The 20,184-nt window shown below is 51.4% G+C and overlaps 2 protein-coding genes across 2 annotated transcripts; one reads left to right on the top strand and one right to left on the bottom strand.

Moving 5' to 3' along the window:
• Window positions 1-245: 245 nt before the first annotated feature.
• Window positions 246-3,302, bottom strand: Pimreg (PICALM interacting mitotic regulator). The gene is made up of 4 exons (XM_059269491.1): window positions 2,991-3,302; window positions 1,345-1,622; window positions 854-949; window positions 246-279 (listed from the first exon to the last, which is right to left on the bottom strand). Exons 1-4 carry the CDS (start codon window positions 3,273-3,275, stop codon window positions 246-248), a joined length of 693 nt encoding a protein of 230 aa, XP_059125474.1. The 5' UTR covers window positions 3,276-3,302.
• Window positions 3,303-8,660: 5,358 nt separating this feature from the next.
• On the top strand, window positions 8,661-18,945 carry Aipl1 (aryl hydrocarbon receptor interacting protein like 1). Its single transcript, XM_059269490.1, has 6 exons — window positions 8,661-8,904; window positions 9,509-9,688; window positions 16,530-16,718; window positions 17,554-17,730; window positions 17,805-17,946; window positions 18,743-18,945. The coding sequence occupies exons 1-6, from the start codon at window positions 8,809-8,811 to the stop codon at window positions 18,943-18,945; spliced, it is 987 nt and encodes a 328-aa protein (XP_059125473.1). The 5' UTR covers window positions 8,661-8,808.
• Window positions 18,946-20,184: the final 1,239 nt, after the last annotated feature.

The raw sequence follows: 20,184 nt of genomic DNA, 5'->3' as shown, positions 1-20,184 counted from the left end.
TTCCGGTCCTTTGAAATCCCAAGGTTCTGATGGGATCAGTAAGGACAGCAGCTTCGGCTGAGGGAGGTCGACGACCCAGACGCTTCCTACTCTGCTTTTTACCCACCCTGTGGCTTTTCTCGGTCCATTCACTTCTTTAGCCCTCCTGCAAGAGTGCCTGCATATTTATATGTAGAGAAGGAGGAGGTGGAAGAGGAGGAGGAGAGACAGGGGGAGGGGCATTACCTGTAGGACTTCTGCTGTCCTCATTCACGAATAAGGGAGACAGTCATGTCACCACTAGGGATGGAGAAGGGGGAGGGACTGATGACCAGGGATGCTTCATGTTCTGAAGGCATCCCAGCCCAGACTAGACAAGACCAGAACCTGGAGGCATGGTGGGAACATGGCCACAGGGGACATATGGCCTCAGAACACTTTGCGGCCACTCTACAAATGGGAAAACAGTTTCCAAGTCAGGGCAGATCCAGAGCAAAGACTCTGCCTCCAGGTTGGAATCCTGAGCAGATGGACCAGGGACTCCACAGCAACCATGTTGCTTTTGCCAAAGTCCACGGGTAGACAGGGTACAGAGGAGCCATGAAAGGGACTGGAGGAAGGGAAGGTCTCTCAGGAAGCAGGTACCCAGTCACATGTGAGGTTCAAGGTGATGGGCAAAGGTGAGAGTCCAAGGCCTGGAGGACTCTTAGTGCATCCTTCACCATCATCCCAGGACACTTGAAGCACAGAGGGACAGGGACTTGTCTTGGTCATGTGGCAGACTGGTGCTGGAACCAGCAGCACCCTCTCTAGAAATATAGTATGGCTCAAGGGGCCCATGGCCATTTCCCCTTGACCCCAGGATGCAGCTCACCTCTCTTCGGCCTTGATGGCTTTGTCCAGTTTTTGTGACAGCTTCTGGAGATGCTGGATTCCAGCCCCCACAGGCTCTAGGTCACTGTCAGACTCACTGAACACAAGGAAATGCCAAAGCAGGGGTTAGCAGAGCCCCGAGCAGAGCCCAGGCAACCCTGAATGACTGGGAAAGCCTCACTAGAGCCTCACTGTGGCATGTGACATGCAAACCTGTGAGGCTGAGCCATGGGAAATTATTCTGCAGTCAGATGAGGGCTGCCTTGCACCTGTGCCCTAGTCGTCTAGATGTCTCCCATCTAGAACGGAGTGGGACTCATCTCCTATTCCCTTTACAGGTAGGGAAACAGGCCTGGAGAGATTTATTTTTTTCCCTTCAGGTCCTCATTAGCTCTGGGGCAGACTTGGGCCAGAACAAGGGTTTCCTGCCCCAGGTAGTACTGAGACTTGTGGGACAGAAAGGAAATTATGGCGGGCTGAGAGACTACTTGCCTGGGAGAGCAGAGAGGTTCTGTGGAGGAACAGGGGCTCCGGAGGGCAGCCTCCCTCCTTAGCCGCTGACGTCGATGGGCATGTAGACCCATCTGGCCAGAGAGGCGCGGATGTCCCCCGACTCTGGCATCCCGGTTGGCCCTGTATAGCCGAGTGTTCTTCTGGCTCAGACTGGGTGGTGAGGACCCTCTGTCCTTCTGGACTCCTCGTTTTTTCTTCACTTTCACCTGTGTTCCCATCAGCCACCTGGTGCCACTTTGGCAGGACTCCTGGATTCTCTGTGATGGGTTCATGTAGGGAGGTTAGCCCAGGTAGGAGCAAGGTGGGCAGCCATCCCTCGGCCATCTCTCCAGCCTCGGATCTGTCCCACAAACACAGCCCTAATCGACAGGGCTGAGTCCCAACCCTTGGATCTTTTTACATGTGGCTGCATCCAACAGCTCTGCTGAGACTGCCTTTGTCTTGGCAAACTGGAGCCCAGAAGTTGGAGCAAGGCCCAAGGTAAGTCTGATGAGTTAGGTGGCCTTAGACAAGATGTCACATTTCATTGTTCTGAGATATAGTTGTTGAAAGCAATTTCAGGACTCTTCCAAGTCAGAGCTAGACTTTGGCTAGGAGGCCTCTCTGTAGAGTTGCCAGGAGCCTCTGCTCTCCCCCTCACACCATCAGCACGCCCAGCAAGATGCCCACCCCCCTCTCTCCTTGGAGGTCTGTTGATTTTCATAGCTTCTGTTTTTTTTTAACCAGGGGACACCTGCCTACATCTGCCGCTCCAGGTTTAAAGACCTACGTGGGGTCAGTGAGATAGCTCAGCAGGTCGAGGTTCTTGCCACCAAACCTGACAACTCAAGTCTGATCTCCAGAATCCACATGGTGGAAGTGGAGAACCTATTCCTGCACATTGTCCTCTGACCTCCAGATGAATACCACCATGTGCATGCTCCCCCCATAAACAAACATAAACATTTAAATCAATATTAAAAAAAAAAGATATCTGCCTGGAAGGCTCCTGGGCACACTGCACCCAAACACCACCCCTCAAATCTGCCTTCTGAACTGCTCGAGAAGTTGCACCCTTCTGCAAGCCCAGCTCCTCTGCCTTTCCCTACCAAGTAGCTGACAGCCAAGATGTAATAAATAGTATGACTGGGAGAATTTAGATGGGAGTCTACAGGATCTCCTCCCTCACTGTGACTTAGTCCTCACACTGAGGCCCCTTCAGCATCGAGGCTGGACTCACACCATCCTACTGGTCCTGTGCCTCCATATACCTTCCCCTTCCTGAGTTATCTTGGAAGAGTGACCTATTCTAGGGAGGCTTTATCCACTAAGCTTGAGACTGATATCTCTTTATAGTTGGCCATTTCTTGCAATTTCCTATCATAGGGTGCAGCAGGTTCCTTGCATGGAGAACATCAACTTCTTTCATGACCTTTCTCACTCACTCACTCACTCACTCACTCACTCACTCACTGATTTGTTGGGAAACTATTATGTGCCAGAATGACTGGGGGTGCTGCGGGGGAGGGGGGACGGGGACTGCAAGAACCTAATCAAATTCCAAGACCCCACCGACTCTATATTCCTGGAGCCTCCCTGAGGATAGGACACTTCTGTAAACAGACAGCTAGTGGTGTCATTGTTACCTGGGACATAGCACCCAAGGCGCTTTTGGCTGAGCGAGCTGAAGCCTTAAGATGCTGCTGCTCTGGCTCTGGGGTTTCCAGGCGTTTCCAGGAGGGGCCAGTCCCGAGGTTGAGGCTGACGGCTCTCAGTGGCAGCCTCCTTTGGAAATGTCTGCACAGGGAGCCCAGAGGACCCGTCTCCAGATGGCCCTCAGCAGACCGGGTCACCGCCTTCTCTAGATGTTCCTCCTTTAGGAGTGATCGTCTACGCATGGAGGCCGTCATGCCCTGCCACTGAGACGCCATGTGTTTGGTCCAGTCTCCTCTGCCCGCTAGATCCTGGGGAGGTCAAAAGGTCATGAAAGTACTCCCTGGCCCTATTCCCAGGCGCCAGAGACTCTGGGAACTGGGGAAGAGGTGAAGTGGAACCTCTTGGAGTAGACCTGCTGCACAATTTTGGATGCCAGAAAGACGACCATGGCGTCATGGTCAGCAGCTGCCTCGATTGCAAGGCGGCAAACTGTCTGTCTTTCTATTCCAGCCTCCTTCACGGATGCTCAGCGGAGAGGCAGAGAGGTCACCGAGCCTCGGCGCTTATGCAGGGCAACATTAGCAAGCGGCTCTTTCACAAATTCGCGCTCCACTCCGGAGCAGACCCTGGCCACCCCTCCAAGGCCTCGGATCTGATGGGGATGCTTTAAATCTCCAGACACTCCCTTTGCGTTGCGGGTCCTATCCAGAGTCCCTGGCCCACTCCCCTCTCGGAGCTGCCCATGAGACCCCCTCCCCAAGCCCCTGATGTCCCCACGCGCTCACCTCCCTGCCTGATACCCGAGACCTGAAGATCGACACCCGCTCTTCGCCCACCACAGCAGATTTGAAACTCCGCGCGGCCCCGCCCCGGCCCGGTGCTCGCAGCCCATTGGTCCTATAAGCCCTCCGCCGCCGCCGCCCCTGGATTCCGATTGGTCTGTTTCTCTCGCGACCATAAATCGTGCTTTGGGATTGGCGGGGCCACGCCCATACATCGCTCAGGGACCCCCGCCTGGAACGCTGCAAAGGGTCCCCCAGGCTCGGGCGGTCGCCCTCTGACCGCTGTCACCGCCCAGTCCCCTTGCCACCTCCCGGCTGCTCGGTTTGGGGTGGCCGCGCCTCGTCCGTCCCACGCCCAGGCCGTCCCCAGAGCCTGCGGTCAGGGCTGCTCTGCGGGATGCTGCGGGGGCGCGGGCCACCGCCACCTAGGGCACTCCTTCCAGCCCTTCACCCCACCCAACTTCTCTCTGGCATCCAGTAGTTTTGTCAGAGCGTTAGGCTGGGACTGCCGAGCTCTGCGTTCCTTGGGAAGTTTTGTTTCAAATTCCCCGCCTGATCCTCTTCCTTCCTGAGAGATGGCCCTGCCCCTGTCAGTTCCTCAAACTCACCACCCCGCTGGCGCCCAAGAAAGCACATCTCAGAGGGAGGGACAACCGTAGACCACCCTCTCCACCCGTTAGGTCAGTTCCTCTGCCTGGTCTCGCCATCTTTCCATCTTTCCCTTAATCTCCCAGCAAGCTTAAAACAACAACAACAACAACAACAACAACAACAACAACAACAGCCTGGCTTGCTTTCTCCTGTGTGTCTGCTTTTATTTTTGGTATTTTGACTTTTTTTTTTAATTTTTAAGATTTTATTTTTGTTCTTAATTATGTGTCTCTGTGTGGATTTGTGCATGTGAGTGCTTGCAGGGTCGGGGTGGGGGTGTGAGGCAGAAGAGGAAGTCCGATCCTCTGGAGCTGGAGTTAGAGGTGGTTGTGAGGAACCTCATGTGGATGCTTACAACCAAACTCAGGTCCTTCTGCAAGAGCAGTAGCGCATTTAAGGGCTGATCTATTCCTTGCTTTCTCTCTTTCTTTCTGCCTCTCTGTCTCTGTTGCGCTCTCCTCTCTCTCTCTCTCTCTCTCTCTCTCTCTCTCTCTCTCTCTCTCTCTTTCTCTCTCTCTCCCCCTCTTCTCTCCTTTTTTTTTCCTGATGGGCTCTTACTGGCCACATCCCTGGCTCAGTCTCCCCAGTACTGAAATCCAGGGGCCCAGGTGTGCCAGCACAATGGGGCCCTCTTACCTGCTTCTCCAGCATCATCACGCCTCTCCCTTCCCATCCCTTGCCTAAGCCTGGGGTAGGACTCCTAGAGACTCCTCAGGCCTCTTCCTGGTGTCCGGATTGTCTGACCCTCTCCCCGAACCTCTGTGTTCACCTTCCAAACCCCCTGTGATGATGATCGATTTGTACATAGCACTTTCAAGCACCCCCCTGTGTATCCATGAACCCATTTTACCCCCAATGCCACAGAGCTCTCTATGAGGTAGCTGAGGTGTAGCGAGTTTAAGCTGGCCACATTTTACTCCGTGTGAATGTACAGCAGGGTGAAGGATCCAAATGCTATCTCTCCAGGAGCAGGGTCTATGTGGACCAGGGTTGACTCCCTCACTGCCGAGGCTTCCCCAGCCTGGATCTCTCCTCTGACTCCTGAAGCCAGTAGTCTCCTGGGTCCTATCACCTCCTGCTGGCTACTTAAAGCCAACAAACCCCAAGTTGGAGCCACCCTGGGTTTCCCGACACCCACCAAAGGTCTTCCTAATCTTACGAGTGGGAACTTGTGATTTATTAAACTCGGCTAAAAATAGACTGAAAAGGTCCATTTCTTACTTCCAAGGGACTGAACTTCAGCGTGCCTGGCGAGATGAGTACTTCCAGAGCAACTCTCCAATCATCAGGCAGAGAACCACATGCTCTCTAAACCTGAGACCCAGGGAATGAGCCGGCCAGGCAGAGCTTGCATTTATGTGTTTGTAGGCATGTGTCTTTGTGAGTGTGTGCCTTTGTGGTTTTTGCACAGGGCATATCATGTTCAAGGGCACTCTCTGTAAGAAACCTGACACACACATATATGCAATCCCAAGTAAGTCTTCAGAGAACGGCTTTGTGACTGTGTGGTGTGCTCTGAGGGGCTTTACTGTGCTCTGGTGAGCCGTGGGTGTAGGCTGCGGTTTGCAAGACACGGCTCTCATGTGCTTGTCGACTTTGTCCTCCAGCCTCTCCTCCGTGGGACTGTTTACAGGGCTCTCAACCTGCTTATGCCACTTGATTTGTGACCATAATCAGGAAATAGATGTAATGAATCAGACGGAGGAAGAGAGCGTGGCTTCTACGAAGAAGGAGTTCAAAGTGAGGGAATGTCTCAATGAAGATGAAACCCTGGGAAATGGATCTCTCAAACAGTGTTTCGCCACATTCATCTCCTCAGCACCTGCCACAGGGCCTGGTGTGTCACGGCATTCATAATAATAGCTTAGATTTTCTGAGCCTTTACCACGTGTCAGACACTGAGCTAAGTGCATTGACATGTTTCCTCTTCAGTTCTCCCTGCGGCTCTAGGAAGTCGGATCTGTTTTTATTCTCATAACTGATGACGAAACTGGAGATTCAGACAGGCGAGACCCTGGGTCTCTGACTCTGAGCTCCGTGTTCCTCTCTTTAGGTCACACATCCTTGCTAAGCATCTGGTGTGTGTGTGTGTGTGTGTGTGTGTGTAGAGAGTATTCTCAATGCTTGCAGCTCTCTCCTCTTTCGCCACTCAGAGACACAACTGGCAGATCAGGTTAATGAAGGGAAGTCTCCATGGCAACGAAAGAAGGCAGAAGAAGTATTTTCTTCTGAATGGGAAGCTGCTCCCTTCAGCCTTGCGTGGAGAGTGGCTGGAGGGGGCTCCACACAGGCATAGCTCTTTGATGGGTGGTGGGTGCAGGGTCTCCTGCTCCCCCGGAGGAGGACAATGTAGCGGGTGTCACAAGTGGGGCTCAGCTCCACCCTTTCCTCTGCTGAGGAGGGAGGTAGAGGAAGGGTGCTCCAGCAGCCCCCCCATCTCAGAGAAAAAACTGACACCCAACAGTTACTATGTGCAGAATGCCATGGACACGAAGAGCTAGGGGCTGTGGGAGGTTGGGTGACTTTCCCAAATATGTGACATTCTAGCTGAGGCACTGGGTGGAGAGTGATGTCAGGAACCTTGGCACATTCCAGGACTGACTGGACTAAGGCTGAGAGAAGCGGAGGGCATGGCCGGGGTGGGGGGGGGGGACCAGGAGCAGAGGCCCAGGTTAGGGCAGGAGCTTAGAATAGATCTGGGGTGGGAAGTCAGCTGGCTTTGAAGAGAGGAGCAGGTGACCGGCACTGTAGTTCAATAAAGGCTTTGGAAAGATTGGAGGCTGTGGCCTGAACAGGCAATGGACCACCCCCCTCAGCAGTGAAGCCTGTGCCCCAGAATCCCTCTGCCTCTTCCCTTTGCTCTGTGCCTTTTGACTCTCTGCAAAGGACAATGTGGAAACAGTAGCAAAGTGTCAGGCATTGTGAAAAGGAGCACAGGACCTTTCCTCCCACCGCGCACCTGAGCAGGATAGAGAAATGTTCCAAGGAGAAACTGCATTATAAAGAGTCATTATAAAGCAACTGACAAGACCCTCCTCCTTGCCAGGGGAGAATACCACAGGGAGCTCAGAGTCAGTGCCTGGCCCTGGCCTATATACTTCCCCCACTACATGGTCACGACAATCACTTTGACTATCCATTCTACCTCCTCAGCACACATGGTCCTCTAGGCTGCCGTGTGGCTGGAGAAAGATGGGAGAGAGGAGTCTTACCTCCTCTCCAACACTGGGATGGAAGCAAGTACTGAGTTGGGGAGCTGGCGCTCAGGGAGGGCTTTCTAGAATCCCAGGTTTCATCCTCTGCATCTGACCAGTTGGCCTTGTTTGTGGTCCTTTAGGGCAAAGGCTCCTCATAGAAATCAAGACTTTTGAGGTTGCTGGATATAGGGAGCCCCAGGACCGTGGCCTTCCTGGAGAAGGGAATTGAGGAAAAGTAGATTAGAGACGCCCAAGGCCATGAGGCCATTAACTTTGATGTAGGAAGTTCTGGTTGTCTTTTAGCCTAGTTATAATGCCTCCCTGTGGCAAGGTCAGTGTTCTCTCTCTTGGCCACAAGTCAACGTCCAGAACAGACTGGTCTTGTGGTGCCCAGAATCCTTTATCAGCCTTAAGACGCTGGAGAGAAGCATGAGAATTTGAGCTGGCCACAAGGTGGCGCCAAACACCTAGTCTTCACATTACAGTTCTCCTTCTAGTCCCCCACGGGGGTCCCTGGGGCTCGTATAATAAACTCTGTCTCACTGGACTCAGTATTGAGACCCAGCCAGACTTTAGAGGGGAGGAAGAAGCTCAATACTAGAAATGCCTCAGTGTCCCCCAGAACTGTTCCAATCTTTTTAGTTACCCCAAGGCCAGAACCCCGCTACTGCCCTCTGGCCGCTTCTCCCAGCTCCCCGGAGGGAAACGGAAGTGCTAAGAGACAGAGACTGGGCAAGGCCGGCACTGCAGGCACAGGAGGAGCAATGGTGGCTTGGGGGTCTCCACTCCTTCTCCCCTCGGATGGCCCCAGGTCTCTCCTGCTGGCTTCCTTCTCCACTCCCTCCTCGCAGAAACATCCGCCGACCTCTTTTGTTGAGGAGGAATAAAAGCAAAGCCTGATGTAGTCACTGTGGGTGTCCGACAGGGGATTTGCGTCCACTGAGGTATCCTGAGTAAAGTGGAAGTCGACAGGAGTCTGTAGTGGTCAGACGCCCCACCCTCCTTCTGTCTCCCCTCCCTGCCGGGAAATCCTCTGAGTGTCAGCTGCTAAACGGTCCTCCCCTCTGGTGGGATTATCCAGGCCGGCACAGGCCGTTAACTGGGTAATCAGCCACATGACTGTTCCCTGCTTTGCTAGGATTATCTAGGCCTGCGCAGCCCTCTTCCATACCTGCAGCATGGACGTCTCTCTACTCCTCAACGTGGAGGGTGTCAAAAAGACCATTCTGCATGGGGGAACGGGAGAACTCCCTAACTTCATCACTGGCTCCCGAGTGAGTATCCTTCCCCCAGATAGGGTCCCTGTGGTCCCTTTCTGAGTTCCAGCTGTGCCCAGGGCATTGAAAATAGCTTTTTGGCTTTGCCCTAATCCAGCCAGGCAGAACTTTTTCTGGAATTGTCCACCCTACACACCTAGGCTGCCCTGCTTTAGAGTTTATAAATAGGCTTTTTTTTTTTTTTTTTTTTAAAAGTAGTTTTCAAGGTAACTTCAGTGTAGGCTAAGAGGAGAGGTTTGGGGGAATTTTCCAGAGCTCCAAATGTCAAGTGAATAGGAAAGACTCTCAGGAGTAACGGTGTCTATCCCCCTTGTGTTTGATGGGTCTCCTGGGGTGGATGGACACATCCCTGGACATTTGAGCTTGTTGGGGAAGGAATTCTTGACGCTTGCCTGTGAGAAATGGGCACAGGGTATGCTGGAAAGGAATGGGTGCCTTGTGCAGACTTGCAGGTGTGGGTGTGTGTGTCTGAGGTACCTTAGCTTATCAGGTGTGGGTGAGCTGACAGTGAGGACAGCTTTAGGAGCCTGTGGTGGTTGGGTGGCCGCCACTGGAATTCGGGAGGTATGTCGACACCAGGGGCCTCTGTTCTGGGGACTAGGTGACCTTCCATTTCCGAACCATGAAGTGTGATGAGGAACACACAGTGATTGATGACAGCAGGCAGGTGGGCCAACCCATGAGCATCATCATCGGCAACATGTTCAAGCTGGAGGTGTGGGAGACGCTGCTGACGTCCATGCGGCTTGGTGAAGTGGCTGAGTTCTGGTGCGATACCATCGTGAGTAAGCCGCATGGCTCTTTCCCCATTCAGTTCCCCCAGACTCTTCCCAGAACTGTCAAGGTTCAGGAATATTGGGGCAAAATAAGCCTCTGTAGGTGCATCCTGATCCTCCATTCTCTGCCATCACAAACATGGTGCCCAGCCCTTCAGACAGAGCAGGTCTTGAAGTGGCATGGAGTGTATGATTGGCTGGGGGTCTGGGGGAGCATATGGCCTTGCAGGGTAGGAGAGGGCCTCCCCTGTCCTTCCCCTTTTTTTTTTTTTGGTTTTTCGAGACAGGGTTTCTCTGTGTAGCTTTGTGCCTTTCCTGGAACTCACTTGGTAGTCCAGGCTGGCCTCGAACTCACAGAGATCCGCCTGGCTCTGCCTCCCGAGTGCTGGGATTAAAGGCGTGCGCCACCACCGCCCGGCCTGTCCTTCCCTTTTTGCTCAGCATCGTTGATCCTGGAGGCTTGTGGCCATTGGGCTCCTTTCGCCCTCCCCCGATTCCTACCAATGCTATGACTCAGCTCACGTTTACATCACTCATAAGCCATCTTTATGACTTCTTGGTCTGTGATTTGGAGAGACAAGTGTTTCTTAGAGAAACTTGCAAACATACAAAAGTCAAGAAAAAAAATCATCACGTTCCTGCCCCCTAGGCTGCCACTGTCAGCCCACCACACCTGGATCCTTGTCCCTCCAGGACACTTCCTTTCCTCAACCCACACTGTGTGTGGGCAAATTCCAGACATCGTGGCAATTCATCCGGGAACACCAGATTTTGTGACTCTAAAACTACTGGACATTGGAAAAGCACAACCACAGCACAACCATTATTAAATCTTCAGAAAACCCAAACACCCCCTTCATGCTCTCTAACTGCCTTTCACAGTTAGGATTCTCTGACCATCTCATTTATTCTCTTTTAAAAAGTTTATGTTTTATTTTTAAGTGTGTTTATGCATGCGTATCTATGTGGATCCCTTCACATGAGTGCAGGGGCCCATAGAGTACAGAAGAGGGTGTTGGATCTCCTGGAATTGGAGTTGCAGATGGTTGTGAGCTGCCTGTCATGGGTACTGGGAACTGAGTTCCACAACCTCTGAAAGAACAGCAAGTGCTCATAACTGTTGAGTCGTTCCTCCAGCTCTCTCGTTTATTCTTTGTGTGTCCATGCAGGATCCAAACAAAGCCAGTGTGTTAGGCTTAACCAGCGTGGCTCTGTGTCTTCTTTCTCCTCGGGGTCTCCTGCCCCTTTTGGGTCATGGAGGGAACTGAGTTAGTGGTCCTAGAGAGATGCACATTTGGATTCAGTGGGTTGCTTCTGAATGTAATCGTTTAATATGTTTCTTTATTTCTTGTATTTTTGACAAATGAGCTTTTTTGCCTAAAAGCTTGAAAAGCTCTAATTTTTTCTCCTCTCCTCACTGATTTATTTTTGTGCAGGATTTCATGTAGCCCAGGCTGGCCTCAAACTCCTTATAGCTGAGGATGACCTTGAACTTCTCATCCTCCTGCCTCTACCACCCAGATTTGAGGATTAGAGGTGTGTACCACCAAGTCTGGTTTATGTAGTACTCGGGGATTTGTGCGTGGCCAGCAAGTACTCTACCACCCCTGGCCTTTATTTTGAAGTCAGGGATAGCTCTATGAACTTCCCACTGAGGGCCGCACTGTGTCTGCCTATCTCATGCAAGACTGAGATTGATGGATGAGTTCAAGTGTTGACAAGCTGAGCTGTCCATCACAAAGCTCCCCATGGATCTTCACAGCGGATGGTGGATAGATACTCTTTATTTCATGGGGAGCTAATGACCTTTTGGAAAGAGCAGTTTGCTAGAGAGAGAGAGATTGCATTTGAGATGTATTCTATTAGTGTGGAGTGACCTGGGGAGAGTCTTTCTCCTCTTGCCACTCTGTCTCCTCATCTGTAAATGAACCAATGGCAGGTTCAGGGCTATTTTGGGAGTCGCAGGATATGATAAAAATGAGTAGAAGTCATAGTGTGCGATTAAAAGGTAGAAGCTATTATTTTGAAGGATGTTGACGATTAACCCCTCCATTTTACTGAGGAGTCATAGACCCCCTGGGTAAGATTCTGAGAGAGGAAGTAATCTGCTTTGGTCCAACCAGTTGAGGGGCAGGTTCTAACTGGGATCCTTAGCCTTCTTGTTGGGTACATGCACCTTTTAACAGAGCCAGACTGCAGTGCCACTGTCTACCATTAGGGGATGCCACGCAACACATTACTCCCCTGTGTTCCTCAGCACACTGGAGCCTAGCGTATCTTTTCTTTGCAACAGTCCCGTTGTTATTATTTTAATATTAATGTCATTTAACTAAAAAAAAAATGTGTTTCTGGAGGCTGGAGAGATGGCTCAGTAGTTAAGAGCACTGACTGCTCTTCTAGAGGTCCTGTGTTCAATTCTCGGCAACCACGTGGTGGCTCACAACCGTCTGTAATGAGATCTGATACCCTCTTCTGGCATGCAGATATACATGCAGGCAGAACACTTCTAAATAAATAAATAATGTGTTTCTGTCAGTGAAGGACTTCATCAGTTGGTTATTCTTCTGTGATATGTTAGTTTAGAACCACCCCTTTTGCCTCTGCTCTCAGGGAGGCATCCCTGAGCTTGCGAGAACCCTGTGTACCTGCTTTATGTCTACAAGGCTTTGTCACCAGTAAGACCCGCCCCCTCCCACCTCCTCAGGATGCATATTTGCTAACATGGTAGGCTGCATGCACTGAAGGCTGTTAGTACAAACTTGATTCATGGATTGATTTGTTGTGCAAAACCACAAGCTGCTGCTCCTTCCAGGAGCTGTGCCCTGTGACTCTGTGGTCTTCTGGCCACTTCAACAGTCATATGATGTCCATCTCATAGGTGGGTAAGTTTTAGAACATAGGGACTGCTGGTTTTCACATTCATGAAAGCCAAGGCTCCTGGCTTTCATGAATGTGCATATGAGTCACTTGTCCACCTATACAGCCATACTTTATCCATCCACCCACCCACCTACCCAGGCATTAGTTTATTCATACTTCTCTTCAACCAGTGTTCAGTCACAATCTAGTCTTTTGTTATTAAACCTCCCACATCTCCATGAATTTATCCATCTACTCAACCAACCATCCATCAATCCATCCATCGATTCATCCATCGATCCATCGATCCATTGATCGATCCATCTATCCATTGATCCATCATCCATCCATCATTCCATCCATCCATCCATCCACCAGTTCTCCTACCCAAGTTTCAATTCAATCAATGTTCATTCACAATCAAGACTTTTTGTTTTGTTTTTGTGTGTGTGTCTGTTCATGTGTAGAGGTCAGAGGACATAATCAGTCTTGGATGGTCATCCTCACCTTACTCTTTGTTTGAGACAGAGTCTTTTGCTGCTCACTGCTGAGTATACTAGGTTAACTGGCCTGTGAACTTCCAAAGATCCTTCTGTCTCTGCTTCTCATCTGCCTGTAGGACCACTGGGACTATAGGTGCACCACCTACCACACCTGCTTTATGTCCACCGGGACTATAGATGCACCACCTACCACACCTGCTTTATGTCCACAGGGTCTATAGATGCACCACCTACCACACCTGCTTTATGTCCACAGGGACTATAGGTGCACCACCTACCACACCTGCTTTATGTCCACAGGGACTATAGATGCACCACCTACCACACCTGCTTTATGTGAGTTCCAGAGATCTGAACTTAGGTCCTCACACTTATGTGGCAAGCACTTTCCCCAATACCCATAATCCAGTTTTTCACCACTACATCTATACCATATATATATATATATATATATATATATATATATATATATGTGGTATGTCTCACCTTATTTACTCTTATGTACCTATGCTTTCTTCATCCTCTCTCTTCTTCACATCATCATGCCTTTGCTGGGCACCTATTTGGCCTGTTTTCTGTGTTAGGAATGATACAGGTGGTCTCTAGCCCTGGAGGAACCGAATTCCGGAGGAGACACTCAGCCCTTTGCAGGGTGTTAGGCAACCAGGGCATGGTATAGAGAACAAGGGCAGAGGGCTCTGGGGTCACAAAAGGGGGAAAGCTAACTGCTTCAGAGTCTTGGGGGAACTTCTTCAAGGCGACAATGAGTTGGGTCTTGAAGGACAAGTAACAGTTCACATGGAGTGCCAACTTGACACAAGCTGGAGTCATTTTAGAAGAGGGAGTCTCAGTTGTGAAAACGCTCCCACTAGATTGTCCTGTGAGCAAGCCTGTGGGGGCATTTTCATGATTGATGATTGTTTCAGGAGGACCCAGACCATTGTGGCTGGTGATCCTGGGTGTTATAAGAAAGCAGGTTGAGGAAGCCATGAGGATCAAGCCAGTAAGCAGACCCCTCCCGTGGCTTCTGCACCAGTTCCTGCCTCCAGGTTCCTGCCCTGATTACTTTGATGATGGACTGTGATGTGGACCTATAAGCTGAAATAAATCCTTTCTGCCTCAAGTTGCTTTTGGTTATGGTGTTTTATCACAGCAATAGAAAGCTAACTAAAATACCTGACCTGGAAAGTGTATGTGTAAGTACATTTAGGTAGCCCCTTCTCTGTGGGCTGGCTCTACTCAAGAACCAGAGTTCTAGACAGACTCAGCCACCAGCAGGGCAATCCCAGGCCCAAGGAAGGCCTGAGTAAGCAGTTGTGTGTTGCTCTCTGTCCTATAATCTGCCTGGACTGTCCTTGCTCGGTCACCTTGAAGTTAGATCTTTGCAGGAACAAGGACTGCCTCCCCCTCTCTCCCAATACAAAAGCACAGGGTGGACCAGAGCTTCTGGCCCTTTATCTACCTCCAAGGGCTTGTCTCCACCAAGGACCTGTTGTTGGTGCTCAGTCCTGTGAGGCCAGAGAAACAAACTCTGATTCCACAGGAGCTGGGTCCCTAGCTGCCCAGGGGGCAGGGGCAGCTGTTCCAAGTCCACAGGAGGAGATGGGCTAGCAATGGCAGCACACTTGGGCTCTGGATTCCAGCACAGCTCTTCATTAGCCTGTTAACACTCTGGGTTTAAACACTGGCAATACGTTTAAAAACCAGACCGGACCCCCGCCCCAAGTCCAACACGCTGTGAAGGATGGGTGGACTCAGGCTGGGAGTCAGTGGATGTGGTCTGTGACACTCACTGCAGGTGGCAGCCTTCAGTCCAGACAGGGCCTCGGCCTGCACCAGGCTCTGGCTCCAGAGCCAAGAGGGAACCATGGTGATGGGCTCCCCTGATTGCTGGAGTCCTCAGATGTCTAGAGCCCATGGGTGCCAATGGCTGTTCCTGCAGGCTGTAACCTGGTAGGAGGGCTCCAGGATCCTTCCCTTTCTCAAAGTTGGTGCTAGGAGAGTGAAGAACTGTCTTGTCCCCAACCTTGGTTCCTTCTTTTAGGTTCTATCCTAGTCCTGATGTTATCCCATAACCCTGGACATAGGCTGGAACACCAGGCCGGCCAGGTTGGCAGGATCTAGCAGAATACAGCCTTTGTCTGAGGTCCTGCTTAACTGGCCTCAGTGGGTTCCTCCCCAAAGCAAGTTGGTGGGAGGTGTGTGCTCCCTCCCTTATTCTAGCCTTAATCCTTCAGACACCTGCCATCTGGCTGTGCCTCTCAGAAGTCAGCCCAGGACATCTTGGGCTAATCCAGGCCGGTGGGGGTGGGGAGAGTGACCTTCGGTCTTCAGCATTTGTCCTTTCCACCAGTGGAGGGACTGGAATGGCTTTGTAGGGGTCTGAACTGGGCAACTTCACTTCCGTGGAGGCAGGCTCTGAGGCTCTGCTAGAAAGCTAAGGCCTCATGTGGAGCAGGCCTCACTGGATCTCAAGGGCCAACTCCATGCTGGATGCCGCTGGATCAGACCAGGCATGCTGGATGCCGCTGGATCAGACCAGGCATTCGTTTGCACTGTGGCATTTGATGGCTCTCTCAGATCTGGGGCCCTGCTCCCTCCACTGCTGCATTCTGGGAGCCCTGGGCTTGTGGGACTCAAGGGCTATAAAGGGCAACACGTGGCTAAAAGCACAGCTTGGGGAGGCAGGTTCAAATCCTGTCTGTGTCATGTCTGGCTGTGTAGCCTTGAGCAAGTTGCTTAACCTCTCCAGGCTCCTGTTTCTTCATCTGTAGCACAGGGATATTCACGGTGGCTCTTTTGCTGGGTGGTCATAAGGACTAGAGGTGCCAACAGGTCTAAAGCAGTTGGTGGCACCCTGTGAGCTACAGTTGTTCTTCGTTGTCCTGGGACAGCAGTACTGTTGAGAAGGGTACAGCGTGGGCTGGGTGTGGCCTGGCGTACTCTGAACAGACAGCTAAGACATGTGGTGATATATCGTGTCCCCCAATATATTGTGCATCCTAATAAACTTATCTGGGGTCAGAGGACAGAACAGCCACTAGACAGACATAGAGGCCAGGAAATGGTGGCACACACGCCTTTAATCCTATCACTTGGGAGGCAGAGGTCCATCCAGATCTCTGTGAGTTCAAAGCCACACTGGAAACAGCCAGGCATGGTGACTCACGCCTTTAATCCCAGGAAGTGATGGCAGAAAGCAGAAAGGTCTATAAGGCGTGAAAACCAGGAACTAGAGCGGGTAAAGCTTTTAGGCTTTTGAGCAACAGTTCAGCTGAGATTCATTCTGGATGAGGACTCAGAGGCTTCCAGTCTGAGGAAACAGGATCAGCTGAGGAACTGGCAAGGTGAGGTGGCTGTGACGTGTTCTGCTTCTCTGATCTTCCAGCATTCACCCCCAATACCTGGCTTCAGGTTTGTTTTTATTAATAAGACCTTTTAAGATTCCTGCTACAAAGACACCACGCCTTCATCTCTCCTACAGCACACAGGGGTCTACCCTATGTTGTCCCGAAGTCTGCGGCAGGTGGCTGAGGGTAAGGACCCCACCGGCTGGCATGTGCACACGTGTGGGTTGGCCAACATGTTCGCGTACCATACTCTGGGCTACGAGGACCTGGATGAGCTACAGAAAGAGCCCCAGCCTCTCATCTTCCTGATTGAGCTACTGCAGGTGGGAGCCAGGTGTGGGAGGGACTGGCCCAGGCCAGGAGGGATCCTGTAGACCCCTGACCCCATGCCCACTTCACTTGCTTCTCTAGAAAACAAGAGGCTGGCCAGGGACCCCAGAAGAATTGAAAGTTGCAACTCCCACCCTCCCCTAAGGAAAAAGCTCATTGAAAACCAAATGTTTGAAAATTAGGATTTAATTTCATTTTTTGAAGCATTTTTATTTAATTGGTCACCTGCTTCCATTTCTGCAAGATTTAGAGTTGCAGCCTCTTCCTTGGTTTCTGTGACTTGTGGGTTTGGACTTGGGTCTGGCGCAGTTAAAGAGCCTGTGTGGAGCTGGAAGAGCCAGGCTCGAGGTGGAGGCCAGGTCGGGATTCAGCTTATGAACAAGGCTGAGGTTGAGGCTAACCCTGAGGGCTGGACGGGGAAGTAAAACTGAAAAGAACAGTTGTGTGGTCTGTGCGCTGTGCAAGAGCATCCCTGCAAAGACGCTCTTTGTAGATACTACATGCTTGTGTTATTATAATGACAAATTCCCACCAGATGGCAATAAAAGTGTCTCGTTCTGACACAGTGAGTACTCATGACAATTTTCCAACTATTGGAAGCAAACTTTCCTAAAGAAAGGAGCCTTTTTATAATTCACCCAAAGGCACCGGCTTGTTTAGGGCAGGGCTGCGCCTTGTTGCTTCCTTGCTCTGTTCTCAAGGTCTTGACCAGCCTGCCTGACTCTGGTGTGGCGCCTCACTGGGGCACATGGCAAACCACTTCAGAAGGATGCTGGGGCCATCTTGCCTGGTCCTCCTCGCCTGGCTAACCTGTAGCTCCTGGGCTAGGTGGAGGCCCCGAGTGAGTACCAGAGGGAGACGTGGAATCTGAATAATGAGGAGAAGATGCAGGCCGTGCCTCTCCTTCACGGAGAAGGCAACAGGCTCTTCAAGCTGGGCCGCTATGATCAGGCTGCCACCAAGTACCAGGAGGCCATCGTGTGCCTGAGGAACCTTCAGACCAAGGTTGGGAGCTATCTCGGGCTGGGTGGGCTGGGATGAGCCTTAACCAAGCTGATGGCTGAGCTTCTGGCCCGCAGGAGAAGCCCTGGGAGGTTGAGTGGCTGAAGTTGGAGAAGATGATCAACACTCTGATCCTCAACTACTGCCAGTGCCTGCTGAAGAAGGAGGAGTATTATGAGGTGTTGGAGCATACCAGTGACATCCTGCGACACCACCCAGGTGCGGCCCTGGTAGGGGTGAGGGAGTGGGAGCTGGGGATGGGGGAGTGGGGGTGGGGGTAGGAGTGGGGGTTGGGGAGACACAGGCAGCCAGGCCACAGCCACTTGCCACAGCCTCAGAAGACCTTTCCCACCCTGTGAGGCATGGACGTTTGTCTTCACCCAGTTGACTCCCCCAAGCCTGCCACTGCGTTATAGGTGCTTCTGGGCGGGTGATATTTATTGTGGGAGGTGTTTGTTTCAGAGTGAGGGCTGGCTACCTAGTCAAGGTTCACTTGGAACTTGTGATCCTCCGGCCTCTGCCTTCAGAGCTCTGGGCTTTACAGGTGTGCACCACCATTGGCTTTAGGGAGGTGGTTTTTAAATCTTATTTATTTTTATGCTTTTCAAATGTGCATGTGGCTGTGTAGTCCATGAATTTGGGAGTGGTAGCCAGGCTTTGAAAGGAGGCCAGCAGTCTAGAGAAAAATATGAAATCGACACTGAAAGAAAAATATGAAATTGTCTCTGGCAGTATTTGAGAAGGCGACTGACTTAACGTTAAGCATAACAGCACACACCTGCTCCAGGTGTTAAGTACTCCACCCTTATTATTGCACTGAGCCTCACAGACACCCAGATAGGTCAGTTATGAGGACAGGGTCTGATGGTAATAAAGCTTGGGTCCTCAGAGGGAACAACACAAGAATTCTGAAAGTGAAATTGGTTAGAGGACTTGGAAGAAAGCGAGGTCAGGAGGTCTGACGCCAGGGCTCTCTGGGGCTGGCTGGGTGGGTGCAGCTTGCTCCTCCCCGCAGGGATCGTGAAGGCCTACTATGTGCGCGCACGCGCTCATGCAGAGGTTTGGAATGCTGAGGAGGCCAAGGCGGACCTCGAGAAAGTGCTGGAGCTGGATCCTTCCATGCGCAAGGCGGTGCTCAGGGAACTGCGGCAGCTGGAGAGCCGCCTGGCGGACAAGCAGGAGGAGGAGCGGCAGCGTTGCCGGAGCATGCTGGGCTAGGCTGGGCTGGGCTGGGCTAGGCTGGGCTAGGCTGGGCTGTCTTGGCCTGGGCTGGGCTGGGCTGGGCTGGGCTGGGCTGAGCTGCATTAGGCTGGGTAGGAGCTACAGGCTGAAGCTCTGGGCTGAGCACTGGGGCTAGGGACTGGGCACTGCACTCACATTGCTCCACTTGCTGCCATGAGGCTCCCAGGGACTCCTCTGTGGGCCCCACAGCCTGTGGGCTATGTGCCACAAGCATATATGACCTGAGTATCCCCGGTTCAATTTACCAGGACTTCGATGCCAGTTTTTAGCACATACTCAGATTAAATCATATTAAGACTAATTTCTGAAGGCTGGGGATATAGCTCAGTGGCAGAGAGCTTGTTTAGCAACCCTGGAGCCCTGGGTTTGATCTCCAGTGATAAGTAAATAGATACACACACAAATACATGTATTTTGTGGGATCAAAGTCATAGATGCCCATGAAAATCAAAAGCACCTCCCCCAACCCCCACTCCAAATTAACAAATGGCACAAGCTAGCCTCCATTCCTTAGCTCAGGTGTAGTAATCAACCTTACTTTAAATTAAAATATTTTTTAAAAGATTTATTAATTTTAATTTGTGTGTATATGTGTGTGTGTGTGTGTGTGTGTGTGTGTGTGTGTGTGTGTATGCCACATGTGTACGGGTACCCAAGGGGGCCAGAAGAGGCCTTGTGATCCTGTAAAGTGAAAGTTACAGGTGGGTGTGAGCTGCCCTGCCTGGGTGCTGGGAACCAAACTCAGGACTTCTGGAAGAGCAGCCAGTGCTCTTAACTGCTGAGCCTTCTCTCCAGTCCCAAGTTAAAAAATATTTTCGGTTAGCACTCGTAGTATTAGTTTTCAAGCAAAATTAGTTTTTGTCGATTCTCCCGTCACCCTTTCCGTTATGCCCAGCTTTATTTTTCCGGTAGTTTTTTTTCCCCCTCTGTCCCCATATTAGTGCCCACTGCAGCCTCTTGCTGTATCCTGTATCAATGCTGATTACAAAGGACTCCCCCTAACTTTTCCCGAGTTTGGGTAGCTGCGTTTTGTGATTTCTTATTATTCTTTTGGTTCTTCTTTTTTTGCCCGTTGTCGTCACTAGACACAGAACCCCTCAGTCTGTCATTGACTTTGGTGGCTCTGGGGACTCCTGGAAGAGGGATAGGGCCAGCATCCACTAGGCTCCTTTCTCCACAAGGGTGGGGTGTGCTTTCTTTTCCCTCATGCCTGTG

Source organism: Peromyscus eremicus, chromosome 8a, assembly GCF_949786415.1.
Source record: "Peromyscus eremicus chromosome 8a, PerEre_H2_v1, whole genome shotgun sequence".
Classification (NCBI taxonomy): domain Eukaryota; kingdom Metazoa; phylum Chordata; class Mammalia; order Rodentia; family Cricetidae; genus Peromyscus; species Peromyscus eremicus.
This window is presented reverse-complemented; position numbering and strand designations above follow the sequence as displayed.

Coding starts and splice junctions, on each gene's coding strand:
- Pimreg (XM_059269491.1), bottom strand. CDS start 3,275: ATGGCGTCTCAGTGGCAGGGCATGACGGCCTCCATGCGTAGACGATCA. Junction 1,623..2,990: donor CCTTGGGTGCTATGTCCCAG/GTAACAATGACA, acceptor AACCCATCACAG/AGAATCCAGGAGTCCTGCCA. Junction 280..853: donor GCCATCAAGGCCGAAGAGAG/GTGAGCTGCATC, acceptor CTCCATCCCTAG/TGGTGACATGACTGTCTCCC.
- Aipl1 (XM_059269490.1), top strand. CDS start 8,809: ATGGACGTCTCTCTACTCCTCAACGTGGAGGGTGTCAAAAAGACCATT. Junction 9,689..16,529: donor AGTTCTGGTGCGATACCATC/GTGAGTAAGCCG, acceptor TCTCTCCTACAG/CACACAGGGGTCTACCCTAT. Junction 17,947..18,742: donor CATCCTGCGACACCACCCAG/GTGCGGCCCTGG, acceptor TCCTCCCCGCAG/GGATCGTGAAGGCCTACTAT.